The sequence below is a fragment of the Leiobunum rupestre genome, chromosome 9 (assembly GCF_980474605.1).
Source record: "Leiobunum rupestre chromosome 9, qqLeiRupe1.1.hap1, whole genome shotgun sequence".
NCBI classification, from domain to species: domain Eukaryota; kingdom Metazoa; phylum Arthropoda; class Arachnida; order Opiliones; family Sclerosomatidae; genus Leiobunum; species Leiobunum rupestre.
In genome coordinates, this window is record NC_143392.1 from 17,801,399 (window position 1) to 17,828,473 (window position 27,075).

The window sequence follows — 27,075 nt, forward strand, 5'->3', positions numbered from 1 at the left end:
TTCCGAACGCCACCTGTTAACGTGGAATCTCGCGCCATTGTCCATTTATTTTAACCTGAGACACTCGACCACTGAAATAAATAATTTGTTTTTCTAAAAAAACAAATAGTTTTTTTGAAAATTCTTTGTCCCAGAGATTGTAGTATGATAATCTAACACTTTCGCCAACAATTGAATTGAATTGAGTTTTCAAAATTTGATTTGTACGCATATGCAACGATGATAAAATTTTTCTTTCTTCCGAAAAATTGCTGGAATATTTCCTATGAATTATGTTAATATTAATATTGGTACAAGTTCAATGACGAAGAAATTGAACTTAAAGGCCGAGATCCTAAATTTGATTTTAAAGTACACTAAATTTAACCACTCAGATTTATTTTGACGAGTGCCAGTTTGAATTGTATGACTGTCAGCTCTGACTTCTGTGACCATTGTAGATCTCAACATAACATATAAATTAACCACCAAAATTGCGATTAATCGCAAATATTGCGGTTAACCGTTTATTTACGGATATTATAAGTTAATTAATTGATCATTACCTTATAATATAAAAATCATATTAATTTCAATCACTTTTCTTATTGATTTGATTAAACACATATTGTAGTATCATTGACGTTAATTTCAATAAAATAATATTTATTTCAATCACATTTCCCACGTCAAATTTTAGTAAGTTAAAGGAAAATTTAAAAAACGCGGTCGAAAAATATGAGACATCGAATTTTTCGACAGCGTTTTTTAAATTTACTTTGTAATTTATGTTTTTCCTCAAATTTTTGATAACTCCGGCTTTTTGATTATTATTAATAGTAAACAGTTTTTAGTAGGTTAGATAAATTGTTCCGTAATGTTATTAAAGTTTAAAAGCAGTTTCTAATGGTTTACGCCGTAGCTACGACCATAGATTAATTCTGTTTCGTCGGGTAATCCACAGCACCCTAAATATTTTCATTTCCAAGATTCAGAATTCTGGCAGATTGACGTCGGTATTGACGGCCGATAATTATCCGCGAAAATGACAAAGAAAGTGATTCTTAATCCCTAAAAAAAAACCACTACCACTAAAAAATATTCCATATTACATAAATAAAGGTAGGCACAAGATTAATAATTTCATTTAGTTTTGTTCTATTATGAGCTAGGAAGATGAAGACTACGCAACACTTTTATCCTCCTAGTTATGAGGATGCGTATGAGGGTAAGATTTTAATTAATGGTATCCGCTAAACTACTGGTGCTATTCTAATTATTTAGGCATTAAAAGATGGAAAACTTAATTACCTTTTAAATAAGCCGGCAAAATTTTATCATAGCTGCCCCCACCCATATTTTTCCATTCATTTTATTTTAAAATGTTGGTTTTCCAGTGCATTTTCCCTAGGGCGATTCTTTAAATTAGCAGGTAAAATCATCGAATTCACGAATATAAAATGTAATACTTTTTATTTAATTAAAAATGAAAGACTATTAACAATAATATAATCAGGTACAATATTGCAATTTTCAACAGGTGTATCAGGTACATTTTTAGATAAATCTTGTATCTAATCCTAAATTAAGACTAGTGTTATTAGTTGAGAGTGAGTTTACATAATCACTATGCTAAACATTTCACGCTCTAGTTGACTACTTAAAAAAACCATTTTTCTCTCTGTTTTCTACATCTTCAAATATTTTCTTGATATTGGCTTTTTGTTAAACTTCTTAACAAACTCTTTTCTATCAGTTACGTCTTTTGCTAAGTTGTCTAACAGGGGTCTCACGTATTTTGTTAATAATATATTAGCTTATTTGCCATAGTTATTGCAAGTACATTTTAAGACACTGCAAAAAAAAGGATAAATTGCTTGTTTTAAAATGCTAAGCGTGTCTTTTCGGGGTAGATATGGTATCGCTGATTTTACAAAATCTGCTACTGCTGACAATACATTGATTAAAAAGCGAGTAGGATAGCGAAGACCACCATTATCCTGGAATCTAATTAAACTTAAAACAGGTGTGTTGGAGCGTGCTTGGTTCAGTTTGTCCAAACAATTACTGCATTCTGTGTGTTCCTCTGCGACACGGACAATATATCCCGCTACGAAAGCGACGGCACAATTGTTAAGGGAGTTGAAACAGGAAGCTAAAACAGAATGTACCTCAAATTATTTGAAAATTATTAAATAAATAGGAAATTTTTAATACTAACTGTTCGGATCTAGAGCTTCCATGTAACGAAGTATGTCAAACAATTTGTGTGGAATTTTTTCCAATGCTCTATTTATCACAAATGATTTGGGAATCACATTTGATACATTTGGTAGTAAATTGTCTAGAGATTTTTTGGTACTGATACTGGTATTGATAGCACTGTCTGTAAACGTTTCTGTTCCAGCGTTTCCAAATTTTGAAGGTTTAATTACTCCGATTTTAATAGTGTTCTCAATAGCCATTATGCAAGCTCGTGCGTCCATTGAATCGTTATATCCACCCATTTGTCTGAGATGACTGAAAAACATTTCAATTCCGTCGCTTGTGGTTTTGCTTGTTAATACATAACAGAAACCAGACTTCAGCAAATATTTGATTAAAAGAACGGTGGAATGTGTGGTTAAGTTCAACGCTTCATGAGTTTCTTCGCTGAATTTTTCCATCTTGATTGTAGCGTTTTCCTGAATGGAGTTTACTATTGGTAAAAAATCTTCGATCAACCACTCCAATCTTTCATCATTAACATCTACAAAAGGCAATTTGTTGGGGTTTCGAAAAAAATATCCATGTTTCAAATTGCAAACATCATGGATTTCGTACCACTTTCGGTAATGTTCCATGATAAAAATTGTAGCCTCTAGGTTTGGTATTTCCTCTACATCACAATGTTTCAGCACGAGGAGAGTTTTCAGAGCAGCAGTAATTGATGGGTGGAAAAGAGCTGAAGCACGCCCAACGTTCATTTTCTCCAAGTTAGTTGGGTATACTAGTTTGCGAGACAGAAATCTTACAAGTTTAATGATGTTGTTTTTCTGCATATGGTAAAGTTTTCGCACAAATTCTGAAGATATTTTAAGTCCAATGAATATCATATCACGTTCAAGAAACTGGCTTCTTATATTTTTAAAGATATGACTGGGGTCAAACGAAAGAAACATTTCACGATGACTGTCATTAGGATGAGTAACAACTGGCTTTAGCGTGCCATTTCCAAATTTTTTAAAGGCAGAGACATTGGTCTTTGCGTTATCAGTTACCATTCTTACTACTACAAATCCTGCAGCTTCAACTTCTTTTATTACTTCGAGGCTCAGTCTATGAAGACTTTCTCCATCAAGCTTAGCGACAAAAAAATAAGCAACTGGTAACCTATAATTAGTTGATAACCCTTGAAATAGGAAACAGAGTAAGTGCGTGGCTAGATGCTCAGTAACTCCTACTTCTTCAGGAGTTATTTCATTTTGGCCAAAAAATTGGTCCGATTTCCGATCATATGTATATTTTGCCTTAATTGCCATTTCATCGCAAATGATTGATCCTATTTTTTCATGTTCATTTTTCACTTTTTTGAAATCAGCTCTTAGCCTGGCTTTTACTAAAGTACTTATTCCAGTATCACCAATAGTGGTGCCCAAGAACCTCTTTGGAGTTTTAGGGTGCGGCAAATGTAAAATTCCAAGATCTCTTACGTAACGATATGCTCTAGGTGATTTTTGATTCCAAACTGAGCAAATCTTTAGGGTTGACTCGAGGAATGGAATTTTTTTCTTGCCGAAAGCCAAAACTTGTTCACTCAAGAATTGAGCCTTTAAATTCCCACTTTCAGTTGCATCAGCTATAGCAGTTATTTTAGCTCTTATGTCTTTATCTTTATTTTTTAATTCTTTAATATTTGAAGTTAAAAACTTTATTTTATCATGAGCCTTAGCTAGCTTCTTCTTAAGTTTCGAGATCAAACGACCTTGTTTTCTGGTTGATATGACTGCTTTGGTTTTGTTTATTTTGACACTTTTCTTATTAGGTTTAATTTTTTCATTTTTGATATTTTCTAAAATTTGGCTTTCTAATGGTAAACTCTGACTAGGAATTTCTGGACTAGATATGTCAATAGACTTAGGTGATGGAATGTATTGAACATTAATCGAGTCTTCATTATGAATGTTCTTGATGGTTTTGACAGCTTCAGTTAAAGGAACTTTTGCAGGAAATGGAGATTCAAAATCTATATCACATTTAATCTTCTTTTGTGTAGGTGGACTTAGGTTGATGTCTTTATTGTTAATACTTCTTTCAAGAAAAAGTCTTTTCCGAGATAAAATTCTTTTGGAATCAGATGTAGTAGTAGTTGAAGTAACAGTTGCAATGTTTAGATGTAATGAACTGGAAGTTGGTGAATTTGGAATTTGGTTCTTGCTGAGTTTAAGAGACTGTGCGTTTATATTATTAAACTTAGTCTTGTTTTCATTTCGTAGTGTGTTAATAATTGGGCTTAACGGTGTTCTATCACAGATTTCACTTTGAGAATGACAATCGCTAATTAATTTTGGACTCGTTATTCGTGAAATTTTGGGAGGTATTTCGGGTATTGCATCTGGTAACAAGGTTCTTCTTTTAGTTGTTATACTGAAGCTAGCTTCCTTGAAATGTAAACTACATATACAGGCACAAACGAGTAGTGTACAAGATAAAGCACTTTCCCATTGCTTTTTTATCTGTTCGTTTTTTGGAACTTCATGAAACGATATTCTTTGGTTTAAATGTTTGTCCGGTTTGCTTTTTCCTCGGAACCCTGATTTCTTCTGTTTGTTTGTTGGACAATTGGTTATAGCACATGTCAGCCCCATTATTTATCGTTAATATTTCCATTAATGATCTTAGAAACCTCTGAAAATAATTATTAACCACTGTAAAAACTTGTTTCAAAATTCTTGGGCAAAATACACAATAAGCCTTGGTATTAACACTTCCGATCCAGATATAATTAAAGTTAAACATACTGAAGATTCGATACCCAAATAATGTACCAAGAATAGCGAAATAAGTTGTAATTTAAAATACAAACATATTATTATGACACAAAAATATTAACTTACAAAAATAAGTTGGCTTTTACTAACGAGTGACACGCAAAAGCCGATCTTTCGCTGTCTGCCTGACGTGTGACGTCAAAATGGAAAGATCTAGTGCCATCTTTCGGCCAACAAAGGCATAACACTAAAAATCTGATTTTGCCAGTTTCAAAAATTCGACACCTGCCCATTTCTAGGCCTTCTCTTAATCCAGGGGGCAATGGTTCTGGGGTACTCGGTTCCACGCAAAATTTCGAATCAAAAATAATATGTCTAAACACAAGCTTTTCATCGTTGGCCCGTTGGGTAATGGGTACCCGGTTGTAGATAGGGCTGAAGTGCAGAAAAGACGTTTTTATGGAATATAATTTAAGGGTAATCGTGTCGAACTGCGCGCAAATATTAAAATAAGTTATTCCGCGGTGTCGCCGAAGGGTATCAAAATAAGTTACTTATATGTAGTGGTAGAGGTATTTCTTATAGAAATTACGAGTTATTTTCTCTGTCACTCTGTGGAGTATCTAACATATTTTCGCGGATAATTTACCCGCCGGCAATTCGCTGGAACAGTGTTTCCACTCGACGGTTGAAATTTTCCCCTAATTTAGATGGGAAAATTCTATTTTACGACTCCGGTCCAATGAATGATTTTCACCGCAAAACATTTCCATGGTGGGTATTATTATCATGACGTTATTAGAGAAACGCTGAAAAAGGTTAAGATTAATTGGTATTAAGTGTAGATAGTAGACGTAGCTCACGGTTGGGTAATATATGTATAGCTAAGGTATCTTTTGTGAAGTGTGTATATTGCAATATATAGCAGAATTATAAATGAAATACGTTCACAATAAAAAAATATTTCACGGAATACAATTAATGGTTAATTTAAAAATATAATGAAAAATATACTTAACTTTGATAATAACCAAACGACAAAGAAGGTTATTGTATTTCGATATTATTGTTTTTTAGGAAGTCCCTTTTCTTGAATAAATGAAAATATTTCAGAGGTGCCTATCTACGCAAAAGAATTTTTTTTTAAGTATCTTACAGAAAAAGAGCGAAGAAAGTTTTACGAATTGATTTTCTGCTAAAATGTAAACCTTTTTGGATAAATTAGCGTTAGTTATCGCGTCTGGACATAGAAAGAAAAGGTTTCGAGTCTACTAAGAAGCTGGGAAATTTTATTCTTAATAAAAACATTAACTCCGATGCCAAAACCAAGAAATACAATCCGTTTAAAGATACCTCTCAATTAGATGATTTCCACATGACCATCTCATTCTTCTGTAAGCCTCAAAATTTAAAAAAAAGCTACCTCGTTAAAAGGAAACAATTGTTGCATACCGTACAGGTGAAAATTTTCCATTATTTCAACATTGAAAACATGCTGAACTTAACTCTATAATATCTTAGACAAATAAATAAAAATTCCACAAAATGTAAATATGTTCAACTTTTCAAGAACAAATTTTGTAAATGGCCTCTCGACTTTGGATTTGACCAACTTTATAAATTCCTAAATTTTAAATAACACAAAAATGTATATAACTTATGCTGTTTTTTATAATACATGACTTTGTTCCTAAAGCAAAATTACATTTACATAACTATTTACCCCTCCCCTTCCATTATTTCAACAAGCACTATGTAAACAGTATCTTACAGGTCCTGACTCTTGGAAATATTACTCCTTGGCTATTTCCTTGAAGTCTGTTTTATTTAAGCGCCTATTAGCATTTAGCAATTTGTCTGGTTGAAGTTTGCGTTTTAGATTAAACGGTGTTTGTTTTTCGCTCGAATACGTGTGTTTAAAAATTAATTTCGGAATTAAAATTAGTGCAGGGCAAAATTGGAGAGTTAGTGAGAGTAGCCGAAGAATATGCAAACGTCGAAAACGTGATTTTACTTCACATTGACCAAATTTAAGAACACAAAGGTCATATTGACTCTCCTGAATAGGTCAACGCCGAGAGCTGGACTCGAGCTCACCTCACTGAATTCGTATATGAGCTTACGGATGGTCTCGGGCTCACCTTAGTCTCATCAATTGGCCGGGTCTTGGGCTCGAGCTCACTATCTAAATTTCCCCACTGGTGTGAGGTCTGGAGCTCAGTAGATTTAAAACCTACAAACCACCTCGGGCTCGGACTCACTATAGGTATAAATATACGGGCAGGCTCGGGCACGCGCTTACTATATTTACAAATCGACGGGTGTTCTCGGGCTCAGGCTCGCAATGTGATCTCGGTCTCAGGATCACTATAGTTACTCGAGCTTGGTCTCACTTTGTTGTACAACTACTAAAGGCTCAAGCTCAAGATCCATGTTCCAAATACTCAGACAAGCTCAAGCTCGGGATCACTATATTGTAGCTCTGCTCAACATGATATAATTAAACCCTTTCGAAAGCTCTGGTTTCCTAGAGTTGCTCAAGTTGCTCAACCCGATTTTTCGTCGCACAATTTATTAATCAAATAGCCCAATTAGTGTTTTCGAGCTCCTTTTCGGCATCACGGGCACACCTGGAAGACAGTCGGACGCGGTCAGGCAGCCCTGAGCCCGGGAAACCAGACGACGCTAGGCCACGTGAGCTTCTAACGCTTTTTGCCAAAATAAATTCGAACATGGGCTTAGGGCTAAATAATATCGCGAATTGAAAGGAGATCGAACTCATCCTCAGATACGAAAACAGTATACAAATCGGTCTCGGGCTCGGACTCAATCGTAATTTCCTGCTAATAGACGATTCAATAAAATCTATCCAGCAATGGCTGATTTTCAAAAGGGAAAAAACGCCGCGAAAGCGAGCGGAGAGGCAAAAAATATCATCTTAATAGATGACCCTTTGCTTCCCATAACTTACCTGTTGAGTTCCTAGCACCCGTCTCGACCTTTAAACTTATTAACGGGTTAGTGAGAGGGACTTCGTTGAAGGGGAGGATTAGTTGGGATTTTTAAGTAGTTCAGTACTTTTTGCTACGCGTGCTGCGTGTGTTACGTTTTTGGCAACGCGTGTTGCGTTTTTGCTACGGCGTTTACCTTTCTTATTAAAGCTAGAACAAATTCAAAGTTAACTCTCCCAAACGTTATTACGAATAATCGTCAGAAGGAAATAAAAATACGCAGTTTTCTGAAGACGGTTTTGTTATGGTGACGTACTTTTATTTCAGCGTTTACCTTTCTTAAGTACAAATCAGAAACACCCCGGGCGAAGCCGGGTATTAAAGCTAGTAAAAATATGAAATTAAAATGACAGAAAAATCACGTGTTTCGTAAGTTTGATTCTACAATTAAGAAGTTTTCTTCGGAACCGCATTCGACCTTGACAAGAGTGTCCGCGTTCATTGAGACACTCTAGTTGTTATCCCCAATTGGCCGATGTCCCAACTCTTCTAATTTGACGACTGACGGAACACCCACAATCTCCAGGAAATTATAAAAGGGCTCTTCTTTGATGGCGCTGATATCGACTGAGAGGCTTTCAGTGCCAAGGACCACTTCTCTCTTAACCGGAAGGGTCGCGGTTGGGTCCGCCTCAGGGTCGGGAAATTCAAGTTGTACGACGTGGACGGAGTCGGCATTTTTCGGTGCAGGAATGAATTGTTTCATTGGTCAAGCGTCGTAGCTGCACCGAGCAAGGAATAATTCCCCGTTGACGACAAAGGCTCTCAATCAGCCGTAGTCGTGACGAAGTTCGGGGTCGTGGATCTGGTTCGGGGCTGGTCGAAGCGCCACTTCGGTTTGCAGGAAAACCATGAATTCGAAGGTGAGCTCGGAGGTTTTGGTCTCAAATTGGGCACTTGTGTGGCCTTGCCTTCTGAACGTGACGCGCTTTACCGTATCTGGCCTGGTATCCACGCTTGGGACATCCAGATGGTTTTTCTCTCGTGTGAGTTCTTTTGTGCACATTCAAAAGAGTTTTTTGTGCAGATGCGTATTTACACTGGCCAAATTGAAAAGGTTTTTCGCCTTTTGTGGTCATCTACGTTATTTACGTCGAGTAAAGATAGCCTTTATTATAACCAAATATTTAGTAAAAATGTGAATTTATTTTTTAAATTGTAAAATAAATAAATTTTATTAAATTATTTGATTATTTAAATTTAATAAAATTATTATTTTTCTCAAGCTTCTATTTATCAGCAATAGAGGGAGCTGTTAGCAAATCATACACTGAATGAATCATTTCTACCAGTATTTAGAAAGTCTGTTTTCAGAATGGGGCTTCGTTATAACATAGCGGTAGTGTCATTACTAATTCCGTCTGTCGGGAATTGAGTATTTGAGTTACTAGAGTACAAATCTGAAGAAAAACAATTTTATTTTTGTTATTTATTGATTACAAACTTTGCAAAGAAAATTAAACAATTTATAAAAAAGATATCAAATACAAATTACATCTTGGAACAAATTATTAAGATTATGAAAATAAGAGGAAATAAAAAAAGTCTTTTGTAAGTTTCTTTCTAATTTGGGAGAATTCCTTCTAAACTGCGAGGTTTCCTTTTAAATTGGGAGATGTAGTTTTAAATTGAACGGTGTCATTCTAATTGGGAGGTTTCGTTCTAAATTGGGAGGTTTCGTTGCAAATTGGGAGGATTCCTTCTAAATTTTGTTATGATTCCTTCTTAATTGGGAGGATTCCTTCTATATTGGGAGGTTAACTTCTATATTTGTAGGTTTCAATTATGAAAATAAGAGGAAATAAAAAAAACGTCTATCGTAAGTTTCGTTCTAAATTGAGAGAATTCCTTTTAAATTGGGAGGTTTCCTTTTGAATTGGCAGTTGAACTTCTAAATTAGGAGGTATCGTTTAAATTGAGAGGTATCGTTCTAAATTAGGAGAAGTCCTTCTAAATTGGGAGGTTTACTTTTAAATAGGGAAGCTTCCTTTTAAATTGGCAGTTTAACTTCTAAATTAGGAGGTGCAGTTTTAAATTGAGAGGTGTCGTTCTAAATTGGGAGGTTTCGTTCTTAATTTGGAGATTTTGTGCTAAATTGGGAAATTAATTTATAAATTAGGTGTCGTTTTAAATTGAGAGGATTCCTTATAATTGGGAGGTTAATTTCTAAATTAGGGGGTTGGTTCTAAATTGGGAGGTTAATTTCTAAATTAGGGGGTGGTTCTAAATTGGGAGGTTAATTTCTAAATTAGGGGGTGGTTCTAAATTGGGAGGTTTTCTTCGTAATTGGGAGGTTTATTTCTTAATTTTGAGATTTCCTTATAATTGGCATGTTAACTTCTAAATTGGGAGGTGTGGTTCTAAATTGGGAAGTTTCGTTCTAAACTAGGAGGTATCGTTTAAAATTGGGAGGTGTCATATTAAATTGGGAGGTTTCCTTTTAAATCGGCCGTTTAACTTCTAAATTAGGAGGTATCGTTTAAATTGAGAGGTGTCGTTCTAAATTAGGAGAAGTCCTTCTAAATTGGGAGGTTTACTTTTAAATTGGGAGGTTTCCTTTTAAATTGGGAAGCTTCCTTTTAAATTGGCAGTTTAACTTCTAAATTAGGAGGTGCAGTTTTAAATTGAGAGGTGTCGTTCTAAATTGGGAGGTTTCGTTCTTAATTTGGAGATTTTGTGCTAAATTGGGAAATTAATTTATAAATTAGGAGGTGTCGTTTTAAATTGAGAGGATTCCTTCTTAATTGGGAGGTTTCCTTATAATTGGGAGGTTAATTTCTAAATTAGGGGGTGGTTCTAAATTGGGAGGTTTTCTTCGTAATTGGGAGGTTTATTTCTTAATTTTGAGATTTCCTTATAATTGGCATGTTAACTTCTAAATTGGGAGGTGTGGTTCTAAATTGGGAAGTTTCGTTCTAAACTGGGAGGTCTCGTTTAAAATTGGGAGGTGTCATATTAAATTGGGAGGTTTCCTTTTAAATCGGCCGTTTAACTTCTATATTAGGTGGTGCCGTTTTAAATTGAGAGGTGTCGTTCTAAATTGGGAGGTTTCCTTCTTAATTTGCAGGTTCCCTCCTTAATTGGGAGGTGTGGTTCTAAATTGAGATGATTTCTTCTAAATTGGGAGGATTCCTTTTATATTGGGTGGTTAACTTCTAAATTGGGAGGTGTGGTTCTAAATTGGGAAGTTTCATTCTAAACTAGGAGGTCTCGTTTAAAATTGGGAGGTGTCATATTAAATTGGGAGGTTTCCTTTTAAATCGGCCGTTTAACTTCTAAATTAGGAGGTATCGTTTAAATTGAGAGGTGTCGTTCTAAATTAGGAGAAGTCCTTCTAAATTGGGAGGTTTACTTTTAAATTGGGAGGTTTCCTTTTAAATTGGGAAGCTTCCTTTTAAATTGGCAGTTTAACTTCTAAATTAGGAGGTGCAGTTTTAAATTGAGAGGTGTCGTTCTAAATTGGGAGGTTTCGTTCTTAATTTGGAGATTTTGTGCTAAATTGGGAAATTAATTTATAAATTAGGAGGTGTCGTTTTAAATTGAGAGGATTCCTTCTTAATTGGGAGGTTTCCTTATAATTGGGAGGTTAATTTCTAAATTAGGGGGTGGTTCTAAATTGGGAGGTTTTCTTCGTAATTGGGAGGTTTATTTCTTAATTTTGAGATTTCCTTATAATTGGCATGTTAACTTCTAAATTGGGAGGTGTGGTTCTAAATTGGGAAGTTTCGTTCTAAACTGGGAGGTCTCGTTTAAAATTGGGAGGTGTCATATTAAATTGGGAGGTTTCCTTTTAAATCGGCCGTTTAACTTCTATATTAGGTGGTGCCGTTTTAAATTGAGAGGTGTCGTTCTAAATTGGGAGGTTTCCTTCTTAATTTGCAGGTTCCCTCCTTAATTGGGAGGTGTGGTTCTAAATTGAGATGATTTCTTCTAAATTGGGAGGATTCCTTTTATATTGGGTGGTTAACTTCTAAATTGGGAGGTGTGGTTCTAAATTGGGAAGTTTCATTCTAAACTAGGAGGTCTCGTTTAAAATTGGGAGGTGTCATATTAAATTGGGAGGTTTCCTTTTAAATCGGCCGTTTAACTTCTAAATTAGGAGGTATCGTTTAAATTGAGAGGTGTCGTTCTAAATTAGGAGAAGTCCTTCTAAATTGGGAGGTTTACTTTTAAATTGGGAGGTTTCCTTTTAAATTGGGAAGCTTCCTTTTAAATTGGCAGTTTAACTTCTAAATTAGGAGGTGCAGTTTTAAATTGAGAGGTGTCGTTCTAAATTGGGAGGTTTCGTTCTTAATTTGGAGATTTTGTGCTAAATTGGGAAATTAATTTATAAATTAGGAGGTGTCGTTTTAAATTGAGAGGATTCCTTCTTAATTGGGAGGTTTCCTTATAATTGGGAGGTTAATTTCTAAATTAGGGGGTGGTTCTAAATTGGGAGGTTTTCTTCGTAATTGGGAGGTTTATTTCTTAATTTTGAGATTTCCTTATAATTGGCATGTTAACTTCTAAATTGGGAGGTGTGGTTCTAAATTGGGAAGTTTCGTTCTAAACTAGGAGGTCTCGTTTAAAATTGGGAGGTGTCATATTAAATTGGGAGGTTTCCTTTTAAATCGGCCGTTTAACTTCTAAATTAGGAGGTATCGTTTAAATTGAGAGGTGTCGTTCTAAATTAGGAGAAGTCCTTCTAAATTGGGAGGTTTACTTTTAAATTGGGAGGTTTCCTTTTAAATTGGGAAGCTTCCTTTTAAATTGGCAGTTTAACTTCTAAATTAGGAGGTGCAGTTTTAAATTGAGAGGTGTCGTTCTAAATTGGGAGGTGTCGTTCTAAATTGGGAGGTTTCGTTCATAATTTGGAGATTTTGTGCTAAATTGGGAAATTAATTTATAAATTAGGAGGTGTCGTTTTAAATTGAGAGGATTCCTTCTTAATTGGGAGGTTTCCTTATAATTGGGAGGTTAATTTCTAAATTAGGGGGTGGTTCTAAATTGGGAGGTTTTCTTCGTAATTGGGAGGTTTATTTCTTAATTTTGAGATTTCCTTATAATTGGCATGTTAACTTCTAAATTGGGAGGTGTGGTTCTAAATTGGGAAGTTTCGTTCTAAACTGGGAGGTCTCGTTTAAAATTGGGAGGTGTCTTATTAAATTGGGAGGTTTCCTTTTAAATCGGCCGTTTAACTTCTATATTAGGTGGTGCCGTTTTAAATTGAGAGGTGTCGTTCTAAATTGGGAGGTTTCCTTCTTAATTTGCAGGTTCCCTCCTTAATTGGGAGGTGTGGTTCTAAATTGAGATGATTTCTTCTAAATTGGGAGGATTCCTTTATATTGGGTGGTTAACTTCTAAATTGGGAGGTTTTGATTATGAAAATAAGAGGAAATAGGAAAAAAAAACGTCTTTTATAAGTTTCGTTCTAAATTGGGAGTTTCCTTTTAAATTGGGAGGTTTATTTTTAAAATGGAAGGTTTCCTTCTTAATTAGAAGGTTTTCTTCTTAATTAGTAGATATCCCTATAATTGGGAGGTATCCTTATAATTGGGAGGTTGACTTCTAAATTAAGAGGTGTGGTTCTAAATTGGGAGGTTTCATTCTAAATTGGGAGGTTTCGTTCTAAATTGGGAGGTTTCGTTCTAAATTAGGAGGTAACCTTATAATTGGGAAGTTTCGTTCTAATATGGGAGGATTTCTTCTAAACTGGGACGGTTCCTTATAACTGGGAAGTTTCGTTCTAAATTGGGAGATTTCCTTATAATTGGAAGGTTTCGTACTAAATTGGGAGTATTCCATCTAAATTGGGAACTTTCGTTCTAAATTGGGAGTATTCCTTCTAAATTGGGGGGTTTACTTTTAAATTAGGAGGTGTGGTTCTAAATTCGTAGGTGTCCGAACTGCTTTTAAAATGTCGTATTTTAGAACCGGAATTGAATTCTACAAGCACTGATCTGGAAAAAAACCATTTATTTGTTTCAAAATAAAACTGAATATTTTGGTAATAAAAATCCATTAACCAAAAAAGAAAAAGATCAGAAAAGCCAACACGTCTTGGAATACGTCTCAATTCGTGGGGAACAAATAAAAAGATGAGATTAAAATGACCGAAAAACCACGTGTTTAGTAAGTTTGGGTCTAAAATTCAAAGGTTATCTTCTTCGGAACTGCATTTGACCTTGATAAAAGTGTCCGCATTCATTGAGACACTCTGGTTGTTATCCCCAATTGACCGATGTCCCAACTCTTCTAATTTGACGACTGACGGAACACCCACTATCTCCAGGAAATCATAAAAGGGCTCTTCTTTGATGGCGCTGATATCGACTGAGAGGCTTTCAGTGCCAAGGACCACTTCCCTCTTAACCGGTAGGGTCGCGGTTGGGTCCGCCTCAGGGTCGGGAAATTCAAGTTGTACGACGTGGACGGAGTCGGCATTTTTCGGTGCAGGAATGAATTGTTTCATTGGTCAAGCGTCGTAGCTGCACCGAGCAAGGAATAATTCCCCGTTGACGACAAAGGCTCTCAATCAGCCGTAGTCGTGACGAAGTTCGGGGTCGTGGATCTGGTTCGGGGCTGGTCGAAGCGCCACTTCGGTTTGCAGGAAAACCATGAATTCGAAGGTGAGCTCGGAGGTTTTGGTCTCAAATTGGGCACTTGTGTGGCCTTGCCTTCTGAACGTGACGCGCTTTACCGTATCTGGCCTGGTATCCACGCTTGGGACATCCAGATGGTTTTTCTCTCGTGTGAGTTCTTTTGTGCACATTCAAAAGAGTTTTTTGTGCAGATGCGTATTTACACTGGCCTTTCCGAATTATTTCATAAACTGGATCTGGTAATTTTTAGGTGGTCATTTGTCCACAGTCACCGCCTTTTTTCTAAGATCTGATCTTCCTTGGTCAAACGAGCTTTACCCAAATTCCCCTTTCTTATCGTTATTGAACGAGAGCGCCATCTACGTTATTTACATCGAGGAAAGATAGCCTTAATTATAAACAAATATTAACTAAAAATATTTATTTATTTTTAAGTTATAAAAAAAATAAATTTTATTAAATTATTTTATTATTTAAATTTAATAAAATTATTATTTTTTCCCAAGCTTCTTTTTATCAGCAATAGAGCGAGCTGTTAACATATCCACACAAGATTCCTCTCCTTCGCCCAGGTGGGACATTTGTTTCTATTACTGGTATAACGTTGTAATCCAGCCGGCTAAAGTTGAAGAAACCTGGTTATGAAACATTTCTACCAGTATTTAGATAGTCTGCATTCAGAGTGGGGCTTCGTCATTACATAGCGGTAGTGTCATTAAGAATTCCGTCTGCCGGGAATTGAGTTATTAGAGGACAAGTCTGAAGGAAAACAATTTTATTTGTTATTTATTGACTACAAACTTTGCAAAGAAAATCACAAAAAAGATTAAAAATTCAAAAAGTAACAAAATACATTTTGGAATAGATAATTAAGGGAAATAGAAAAAAAAAGTCTTTCGTAAGTTCTAAATTGGGAGAATTCCTTCTAAATTGGGAGGTTTTCTTTAAAATGGGGAGGATTTCTTCTTAATTAGGAGGTATCCTTCTTAATTAGGAGGTATCCTTCTTATTTAGGAGGTATCCTTCTTAATTAGGAGGTATCCTTCTTAGTTAGGAGGTATCCTTCTTAATTAGGAGGTATCCTTAATTAGGAGGTTGACTTCCAAATTAGGAGGTGTGGTTCTAAATTGGGAGGTTTCGTTATAAATTCTCGAGGTTTCGTTATAAATTGGGAGGTTTCGTTCTAAATTGGGAAGGTTCATAATAATTGGGAAGTGTCGTTCTAAATTGGGAGATTTCCTTATAATTGGGAAGTTTCGTACTAAATTTTGAGTATTCCATCTAAATTGGGAGGTCTTCTTATAATTGGGAAGTTTCGTTCTAAATTGGAAGGTTTACTTTTAAATTAGGAGGTGCGGTTCTAAATTGGGAGGTGTGGTTCTAAATTTTGAGGTGTCGTTTTAAATTGGAATGATTCGTATTTTAGAACCGGAATTGAATTCTACAAGCACTGATCTGGAAAAAAAAACATTTATTTGGTTCAAAATAAAAATGAATATTTTGGTAAGAAAAAACCAGCAATCAAAAAAGAAAAAGATCAGAAAAGCCAACACGTCTTGGAATACGTCTTAATTCGTGGGGAACAAATAAAAAGATGAGATTAAAATGACCGAAAAACCACGTGTTTCGTAAGTTTGGTTCTAAGATTCAAAAGTTTTCTTCTTCAGAACCGCATTCGACCTTGATAAAAGTGTCCGCATTCATTGAGAGTCTGGTTGTTATCCCCAATTGGCCGATGTCCCAACTCTTGTAATTTGAGGACTGACGGAACACCCACGAGCTCCAGGAAGTCATAAAGGGGTTCTTCTTTGATGACGCTGATATCGACTGAGAGGCTTTCAGTGCCATGGACCACTTCCCTCTTAACGAGTAGGGTCGCGGTTGGGTCAAGCCCAGGGTCGGGAATTTCAGGTTGTACGACGTGGGTGGGGTCGGCATTTTCGGTGAAAGGTTGAATTTGTTCATTTGTCAGGCGTCGTAGCTGCACCGAGCAAGGAATAATTCCCCATTGGCGACAAAGGCTCTCAATCAGCCGTAGTCGGGACGATGTTCGGGGTCGTGGATCTGGTTCGTGGCTGGTCGAAGCGCCACTTTGGTTTGCAGGAAGACCATGAATTCAAAGGTGAGCTCGGAGGGTTCCTTTCGTGGCGAGGTTTTGGTCGCAAATTGGGCACTTGTGACGCGCTTTTTCGTGGTGAATTAAAAATGTATCGTATCTGGCCTGGTATCCACGCTTTGGACATCCAAATGGTTTATCTCTCGTGTGAGTTCTTTTGTGAATATTTAAGTTGTATTTTTTCGTAGCTGCGTAATTACACTGGTCACATTGAAAAGGTTTCTCGTCCGTGTGAGTTCTTTTGTGGATAGCCAAAGTGGTTTTGTGTGCTGACGTGAAATAACATTGGTCACATTGAAAGGGTTTTTCGCCCGTGTGTGTTCGTTTGTGGACATTCATATGGGGTTTTTGTGCAGATGCGTAATTACACTGGTCACATTGAAAGGGTTTCTCGCCCGTGTGAGTTCTTTTGTGGATAGCCAAACTGGTTTTGTGTGCAGACGTGAAATAACATTTGTCACATTGAAAGGGTTTTTCGCCCGTATGTGTTCGTTTGTGGACATTCAAAGAGGTTTTATGTGCAAATGCGTAATTACACTGGTCACATTGAAAAGGTTTCTCACCCGTATGAGATCTTTTGTGGAGAGCCAAACTGCTTTTGTGTGCAGACGCAAAATTACATTCGTCACTTTGAAAGGGTTTTTCGCCCGTGTGAATTCTTTTGTGGATTTTTTTTCCAATATGAAACTTCGGTAATCAAGTAGGACTCGCGACGCACAAGAAACAATAAATACTAGGCTAAATAACGTATATAGAAATAGATGGCGCTAGTACTACTATAATATCAATAGTAGTAACGTTAAATAGCACGATACATATGCTAACCGCATATCACACAACTCTACTAGTTAATAAATGTTTCGCCATTAATTGGTGATCGTAGAGTTATTTTGCATGCGGTTAACGTGCTATATTATTGACAGGGTTCGTACAAATTTCCGGAATTCGATTCCCTGACATTTCCAGCTTTTCCCTGAACCTTTTTGTAGAATAAATGAATGGTTGGGATAAAATTCTTGAAAAAGATTTTCTTTCAAAAAATTTATTTTATGATATTTTTGGGGTTCATTTTAAAATCTCTTACTTTTTGAGACCATTTTCAAATTCCTGGACTTTTCCATGACATTTTGGAATCATTTTCTAATTCCCTGACATTTTGAAATCATTTTAAAATTTCCTGACATCTTGGAATCATTTTCAAATTTCCTAACTTCTTCCTGACATTTTCCAAATTCCCTGACCTTTTGCAATCATATTCAAATTACCTGACTTTTCCAGGTTTTCCAGGTCGTGTACGAACCCTAATTTAGTTATTACGTTAATAAAATTATTATCCTACAAATTAATACTTACCCGATAACGTTATTTTAAGCATCTCGTATTAAATTTTATTGTGTTGTTGTAATTATTTTGGTAATAGATCCGTTAATTTTATCTGTTATTGCTTTTTAACGCCACTACTATAGATAGTATGGTAGCGCTAGCGCCATCTATGTTTATACCAGTTGTTTAGTTTAGTATTGATATTTTTTAGTTTGTCGCGGAGTCTTACTTCATTCTAAAAGTTTCAATGGAAAAACCAATTTCGGCGAAAGGACGGCGGTAAAATATTTGTTCAATGTTCTCGGTTACCAAGGTGTTGGGCATATTAGCAGCTTGCATCTCTGGTAACCTTGGGTACTTGGGTACTCGGTTCCACGCAAAATTGCGAATCGGATATAATATGTCGAAATACAAGAATTTCGTCGTGGGGTACCCGGTTGTAGTGTCTTCTGAAGTGCTGAAAATTATTTTTTTAACGAATATTATTTATAGATAATCGTGTCAAACTTCGCGCAAATAATAAAATAATTGAGAAGTTATTCCGCGTTGTCGAGAAGGTATCCAAGTTAGTTACTTGTATTTCGCAGCTCATGTAAATTGTAAATAAACAAAAATGGTGGGTTAGGCCGCTGCCTGACCAAGTCTTAGCTTTAAATATTAAAACGTAATAATGCCCATACGGCACAATTTTAGTTAATGGTATCCGATAAACTACTGATGTTATTCTATTTATTTGACTAGTTAGTTGACGATACATGATGCGTAATGCTTGGTGGTGTCCTCTAGGTTGCGTTATAGATGTCCCATAGCTTTATTTAGTTTACTCCATGATGTGTTATTTCCTTGGATTCCGTTATGAGTGCGGATATATCTGCTAAGAATTTGCTTCAATCTTTTTTATCTAAAGTCCTACTCCTACGTTATCCAAAAAGTATTAAAATCTAGGAATTTAAAGAATCGTCCTATTGAAATGCACTAGAAAACCAACATTTTTAAATAAAATGAATGGAAAAATATGGGTGGGGGCAGCTATAGTAAAATTTTGCCGGCTTATTTAAAAGGTAATTAAGTTTTCCATCTTTTGAAGCCTGAACAAATTAGAATAGCACCAGTAGTTTAGCGGATACCATTAAGTAAAATCCTACCCTCATGCGCATCCTTATAACTAGGAGGATAAAAGTGTTGCGTAGTCTTCATCTTCCTAGCTCATAATAGAACAAAACTAAATGAAATTATTAATCTTATGCCTACCTTTATTTATGTAATACGGCATATTTTTTAGAGGTAGTGGTATTTTTTTAGGGATTAAGAATCATTTTCTTTGTCATTTTCGCGTATAAATTACTCACCGTCTTCAATACCGACGTTAATCTGTCAGATTTCTGAATCTTGGAAATTAAAATATTTACGTTGAGGTGGAGTACCCGACGAAACAGAATTAATCTATGGTCGTAGCTACGGCGTAAATCATTAGAAACTGCTTTTAAACTTTAATAACATTACGGAACAATTTATCTAACCTACTAAAAACTTTTTACTATTAATAATAACCAAAAAAGCCAGAGTTATCAAAAATTCGAGGGAAAAAAAGTAAATTTAAAAAACGGTCGAAAAATATGAGACACCGCTAGCGCCTAGCGGTGTCTCATATTTTTCGACCGCGTTTTTTAAATTTTCCTTTAATTTACTAAAATTTGACATCGGAAATGTGATTGAAATAAATATTATTTTATTGAAATTAACTTCAATGTTACTACAATATGTGTTTAATCAAATGAATAGGAAAAGTGATTGAAATTAATATGATTTTTATATTATAAGTTTATGATCAATTAATTTGGATGGACGGACCTCCTATACAAGATGAAATATTAAGAATAAAACCCGATTTAATTAATTATGACACGGTGGATTATATTCAGACTACCAGCAGTTTTAATGCGGAAGGCCGGCTATCTATTGATATAAAAATTACGTTTTTGATGCAGATGCCTAATTACATTGGTCACAATGAAAGGGTTTCTCGCCCGTGTGTGTTTTTTTATGGAAAATCAATTGCATCTTTGATACACACGCGAAATTACATTGGTCACATTGAAATGGTTTCTCACCCGTGTGTTCTTTTATGGAAAATCAAATGCATCTTTGATACACCCCCGAAATTACATTGGTCACATTGAAATGGTTTCTCACCCGTGTGTTCTTTTATGGAAAATCAAATGCATCTTTGATACACACCCGAAATTACATTGGTCACATTGAAATGGTTTCTCACCCGTGTGTTCTTTTATGGAAAATCAATTGCACCTTTGATACACAAGCGAAATAACATTGGTTACATTGAAAAGGTTTTTCACCGGTGTGTGTTCTTTTATGGAAAATCAATTGCACCTTTGATACACACGCGAAATTACATTGGTCACGTTGAAATGGTTTATCACCCGTGTGTTCTTTTATGGAAAATCAAATGCATCTTTGATACACACCCGAAATTACATTGGTCACATTGAAATGGTTTCTCACCCGTGTGTTCTTTTATGGAAAATCAATTGCACCTTTGATACACAAGCGAAATAACATTGGTTACATTGAAAAGGTTTTTCACCGGTGTGTGTTCTTTTATGGAAAATCAATTGCACCTTTGATACACACGCGAAATTACATTGGTCACATTGAAATGGTTTATCACCCGTGTGTTCTTTTATGGAAAATCAAATGCATCTTTGATACACACCCGAAATTACATTGGTCACATTCAAATGGTTTCTCACCCGTGTGTGTTCTTTTATGGAAAATCAATTGCATTTTTGATACACACGCGAAATTACATTGGTTACATTGAAAAGGTTTTTCACCGGTGTGTGTTCTTTTATGGAAAATCAATTGCATCTTTGATACACACGCGAAATTACATTGGTTACATTGAAAGGGTTTTTCACTGGTGTGTGTTCTTTTATGGAAAATCAATTGCACCTTTGATACACAAGCGAAATAACATTGGTTACATTGAAAAGGTTTTTCACCGGTGTGTGTTCTTTTATGGAAAATCAATTGCACCTTTGATACACACGCGAAATTACATTGGTCACATTGAAATGGTTTCTCACCCGTGTGTTCTTTTATGGAAAATCAAATGCATCTTTGATACACACCCGAAATTACATTGGTCACATTGAAATGGTTTCTCACCTGTGTGTGTTCTTTTATGGATAATCAAATGCATCTTTGATACACACCCGAAATTACATTGGTCACAATGAAATGGTTTCTCACCCGTGTGTGTTCTTTTATGGAAAATCAATTGCATCTTTGATACACACGCGAAATTACATTGGTTACATTGAAAGGGTTTTTCACCCGTGTGTGTTCTTTTATGGAAAATCAATTGCACCTTTGATACACACGCGATATAACATTGGTTACATTGAAAAGGTTTTTCACCGGTGTGTGTTCTTTTATGGAAAATCAATTGCACCTTTGATACACACGCGAAATTACATTGGTCACATTGAAATGGTTTCTCACCCGTGTGTTCTTTTATGGAAAATCAAATGCATCTTTGATACACACCCGAAATTACATTGGTCAGATTGAAATGGTTTCTCACCCGTGTGTGTTCTTTTATGGAAAATCAAATGCATCTTTGATACACACCCGAAATTACATTGGTCACATTGAAATGGTTTCTCACCCGTGTGTGTTCTTTTATGGAAAATCAATTGCACCTTTGATACACACGCGAAATTACATTGGTCACATTGAAATGGTTTCTCACCCGTGTGTTCTTTTATGGAAAATCAAATGCATCTTTGATACACCCCCGAAATTACATTGGTCACATTGAAATGGTTTCTCACCCGTGTGTTCTTTTATGGAAAATCAAATGCATCTTTGATACACACCCGAAATTACATTGGTCACATTGAAATGGTTTCTCACCCGTGTGTTCTTTTATGGAAAATCAATTGCACCTTTGATACACAAGCGAAATAACATTGGTTACATTGAAAAGGTTTTTCACCGGTGTGTGTTCTTTTATGGAAAATCAATTGCACCTTTGATACACACGCGAAATTACATTGGTCACATTGAAATGGTTTCTCACCCGTGTGTTCTTTTATGGAAAATCAAATGCATCTTTGATACACACCCGAAATTACATTGGTCACATTGAAATGGTTTCTCACCTGTGTGTGTTCTTTTATGGATAATCAAATGCATCTTTGATACACACCCGAAATTACATTGGTCACAATGAAATGGTTTCTCACCCGTGTGTGTTCTTTTATGGAAAATCAATTGCATCTTTGATACACACGCGAAATTACATTGGTTACATTGAAAGGGTTTTTCACCCGTGTGTGTTCTTTTATGGAAAATCAATTGCACCTTTGATACACACGCGATATAACATTGGTTACATTGAAAAGGTTTTTCACCGGTGTGTGTTCTTTTATGGAAAATCAATTGCACCTTTGATACACACGCGAAATTACATTGGTCACATTGAAATGGTTTCTCACCCGTGTGTTCTTTTATGGAAAATCAAATGCATCTTTGATACACACCCGAAATTACATTGGTCAGATTGAAATGGTTTCTCACCCGTGTGTGTTCTTTTATGGAAAATCAAATGCATCTTTGATACACACCCGAAATTACATTGGTCACATTGAAATGGTTTCTCACCCGTGTGTGTTCTTTTATGGAAAATCAATTGCATCTTTGATACACACGCGAAATTACATTGGTTACATTGAAAGGGTTTTTCACCCGTGTGTGTTCTTTTATGGAAAATCAATTGCACCTTTGATACACACGCGTAATTACATTGGTCACATTGAAATGATTTCTCACCCGTGTGTTCTTTTATGGAAAATCAAATGCATCTTTGATACACATCCGAAATTACATTGGTCACATTGAAATGGTTTCTCACCCGTGTGTGTTCTTTTATGGAAAATCAATTGCATCTTTGATACACACGCGAAATTACATTGGTTACATTGAAAGGGTTTTTCACCCGTGTGTGTTCTTTTATGGAAAATCAATTGCACCTTTGATACACACGCGATATAACATTGGTTACATTGAAAAGGTTTTTCACCGGTGTGTGTTCTTTTATGGAAAATCAATTGCACCTTTGATACACACGCGAAATTACATTGGTCACATTGAAATGGTTTCTCACCCGTGTGTTCTTTTATGGAAAATCAAATGCATCTTTGATACACACCCGAAATTACATTGGTCAGATTGAAATGGTTTCTCACCCGTGTGTGTTCTTTTATGGAAAATCAATTGCATCTTTGATACACACCCGAAATTACATTGGTCACATTGAAATGGTTTCTCACCCGTGTGTGTTCTTTTATGGAAAATCAATTGCATCTTTGATACACACGCGAAATTACATTGGTCACATTGAAATGGTTTCTCACCCGTGTGTGTTCTTTTATGCAGGGCCGTGCTTAGACGTCTCGCGGCCCCGGGCGAAAGTGACTTGTGAGTGTAGCGGCCCTCCGGTATATAAATCCCTTTGGTAAAATTTTAGTGGCCCTGGGCGACCGCCCTGCTCACCACCCCCTAAGCACGGCCCTGCTTTTATGGAAAATCAATTGCATCTTTGATGCAGATGCGTAATTACATTGGTCACATTGAATTGGTTTCTCGCCCGTGTGTGTTCTTTTATGGGTATTCAAATAGGTTTTTCGTGCACACGCGAAATTACATTGGTCACATTGAAATTGTTTATCGCCTGTATGTTTTCTTTTGTGAACAATTAAATGTTCCTTTTGGTTCGTGGCATAGTCGCTCTCAGTGCACTTGTGTTTCTTCCCTTCTCGGCTTCTCATTTTGCCAGTTTGACGCTTAGAGTTCAGTGCGATGTCTCTTTTTGAGTGACGAATCTGTCTCGCTGCTACGACTGGCAGGATTTGTAGCAAAACAAGATTACCAACAACGATATGGATTCGGCGATCACACCTTTTGAAAGTGATGAGTTAAATCAAATATTGTTATATTGAGGACAAATAATGGAAACAAAATGGGCGAAATGAAGGAGACATATGAGAATTAATTCAGCTTTTTCGTTCAATTTAAAATTGAGAAAGGCACCAGTTGTTACATTTTGATAACTTTAAAAGCATTTGAGAATGGCTTTATGATTGCCTGGGAGTCAAACTTTTAGTTGAATTATAACTGTACGAAGGATTGGGTGAATAATAGTTTTAAAAGGAGGGTATTTCGAATTTATCGTTTAACGTTAATTTAATCATTATCTCAAATTGAGCAATGAAATAGTGCCAAGAAGGATCATTCTTGATAGTACTAAAAGTGACATCATTACCAAAATCGTGTCAATCGGACCTATTTCAGAATGAATGTTAAGAGCGAAATACAAGTTGGGAGGGGAGAAGGGAAAGTATGCCTTGGGGAGGGAAGGAAGTTAAAACGAACAAATAACGCCTCGTAGTGAGGAACGGAGGAACTTAGTAGCGCTGGACATAGTAATTGTAATTTTTGTATTTCGTCGTTCTGTGGAGATGCTATCGCCATCTACCTACGATATAATACCATAGACTAAAAAAGATCCAGAAAGGCGACAATAAATAGTCTTTTTTGTGGTCGATCTCGAATCGAGCATTCATTAAACCTTTAGCATACGAAAGTACAGGGATTGTCACACTTTCGGAAATTATGTCACTTTTGATAGTACCCATTGAAGTTGCTTAGCATTTTCGGCCCAAATTGGAAACACTGTTCTGGAGCTGTTTTTTTTCCCCGGGAAATATCATCGATACAAGGGAACTCGCGACGAACAAAAGAAATGTAATCAAATTCTAAACATGACTAAACAACATTGTGTTTCAAATATTTACAACTATTTTTTCCAATACAGGAATAACCTTGTGATCTGCCTTACGACCATTTGTAGATTTATCTATTTCGAATAGGGCCTTCATCTTTCTTTCATTTGCTATTTTTAATGACACCGAGAATGTATTTATTAAAACATAGCTAAGGTATCATTTGTGAAGTGTGTATATTGTCATATTTAGAAAAATTGTAAATGAAAACATTTCAGAGGTGCCTATCTACGCATAAGTATTTTATTTTTTTAAAAGAATGTTACAGAATAGCAGCGAAATAAGTTTTATTAATTGATGTACTGCTAAAATGTCAACCTTTTTGGAAAAATCGAGCGTTAGTAATTGCGTCTGGACATAGCAAGAAAATATTTCGAGTCTACTAAAAAGCTGTAAATGTATTCGCCATCTTGACTAATAATCTTGAAATTAGGAAATTATTTCTTAATAATGGAAAAACATGGTCTGCGATGTCAAAACTAAGAAATACAACGATTTTAAAGATACCTCTGAATAAGATGATTTCCACATGACCATCTCATTCCTCGAAAGGAACAACCCTAATAAAAGATGTTAGATAATTTGACAATAGAATCCGATAGAACCTGATTGATTTCACCGATCGAATGCCCTTGGGGAAATGGATAAGAGTTTGTTTACGCGTAAATTTACAAATACATAATTAAACGTTCAGTGAAGGCCACTGAAAGAGACCAATGCTGTACATAGTGTGAAATGGGATAATAAAGCTCGGAATATTTTACTTGATATCTCAGTTTCTTACACATATTTAAAAGTTTCCAAAATTTTAAAAATTGGTCCACCCATAGTGACATCAATGGCTGAAGGGTCGACTCGGGGAGGTTTGACTGTTGGAGGGTCCGCAGAGCTCTGAAAATGCACTAAGCCTTTTAGAAAATTTCAGTGGGGTAAGTTTCAAGTTAATTTTGATTCGAAATATATTTATACTAATCGATCTTTTGTAATAAACATTAACTACTACAAACATGGCGATCTTGATCGTCGGAGTAGAGATCTTGACCTGCAAAATGGCGAACTTGAGAAAAGAAAACTTGTTTACCCATGTTCTAAACTTAAGACTGATTATCAAATTACCAAAAGTGTTAACTTCTATTTTTATATCGTCAGTTAACCTTTTCAGTAGCGGGTAACGTGAGAAGTTCATTAACTGATGGATTGCGTTTTATCGCTTACTTAACGGACGAAACTGAAAAGCCAATTTCAAGCTTTGAATGGGTGAAATGTAGAGGAAGTAATGACATTGGTTGTCCCTTCTATTTAAGGGTTTGAGAGGAGCATTGCCCCACCTGACCTGTCTCCGGCTCCAACGCCCCTGATTGCTCGTGATCATTTTAAAGATTTAATTTTGTGTTTTTGTGATAATCATTTTAATCGAGTTTCGCGATTTTAAAGTAATGACCACCAATATTCTGTTTGACACTCATTTCAAAAGTAGAGAAAACCTCTTACATGAAATACTCATGCCGCGCTTTCGGCCGCTCGCGAAAAAGCGGGCACCGTCATGTTGGAACTATAGATGTCTGTAGCGGGCCAAAGGAATGTCGTCCAACGCGTCCACTTCTTCGTTCGGCAAGAGGTCCACGTAGTTCTGCGCGTTCAGACGATGTGGTGGAATAAAAGGGCCAATATTCCTGTCCCCGAGCAGACTATCCCGCAGACGTCGAGTCGCAATTTGATAAAATAATGTTATGTTAAATTGCGTTCTAATTAGACCATAAATGTTTTCCCAAACTAAAACACGTTATAGCGGAAAACGGGATTTTAATTATTGAAGCTTTGATTTCATACGAAACTAATGAAATTTGTTATGCTGATAAGCTACAATTTAGGCACGCAACAGGCGCTTCAATAAAACATCTTCAAGGATGCCGCCAAGAAGTAATATATCTGAGAGCCAAGACCTGAAAGGGACTGTTTGGTGCTTGTTGAAATAATGGAACCTTTTCATCTGTATAAAGGCTAAAAACAGAACGTGCTGTTTTCGCTAAGTCTTAGTATTTAAAAAAAAGCTACTTGGTGAAACTTGCAGGTCCTGGCTCTCGGAATCCTAATCTGTTAGGATAAATATTAAAAATTTAAACAGCTTTCCAAACAAAACAATATAAATTCCGCACATTATAACAGCTGATAGTGAACGTTTTAATTTCATTTATGGAACAAAACACCGTCCATAACACCGTCCAT

At 35.9% G+C, this 27,075-nt stretch overlaps 1 protein-coding gene across 1 annotated transcript in view; it reads right to left on the bottom strand.

Moving 5' to 3' along the window:
• The window catches only part of LOC149926746 (uncharacterized), a 109,485-nt gene extending 91,691 nt beyond the window's left edge, over nt 1-17,794 (bottom strand). Inside the window, exons 1-2 of the mRNA XM_090157748.1 lie at nt 17,742-17,794; nt 16,953-17,252 (exon numbers count right to left, since the gene is read on the bottom strand). Coding sequence (XP_090013874.1) covers nt 16,953-17,252; nt 17,742-17,794 — 353 coding nt within the window. The remainder of the gene's footprint in view (nt 1-16,952; nt 17,253-17,741) is intronic.
• Between the last annotated feature and the right edge of the window lie 9,281 nt (nt 17,795-27,075).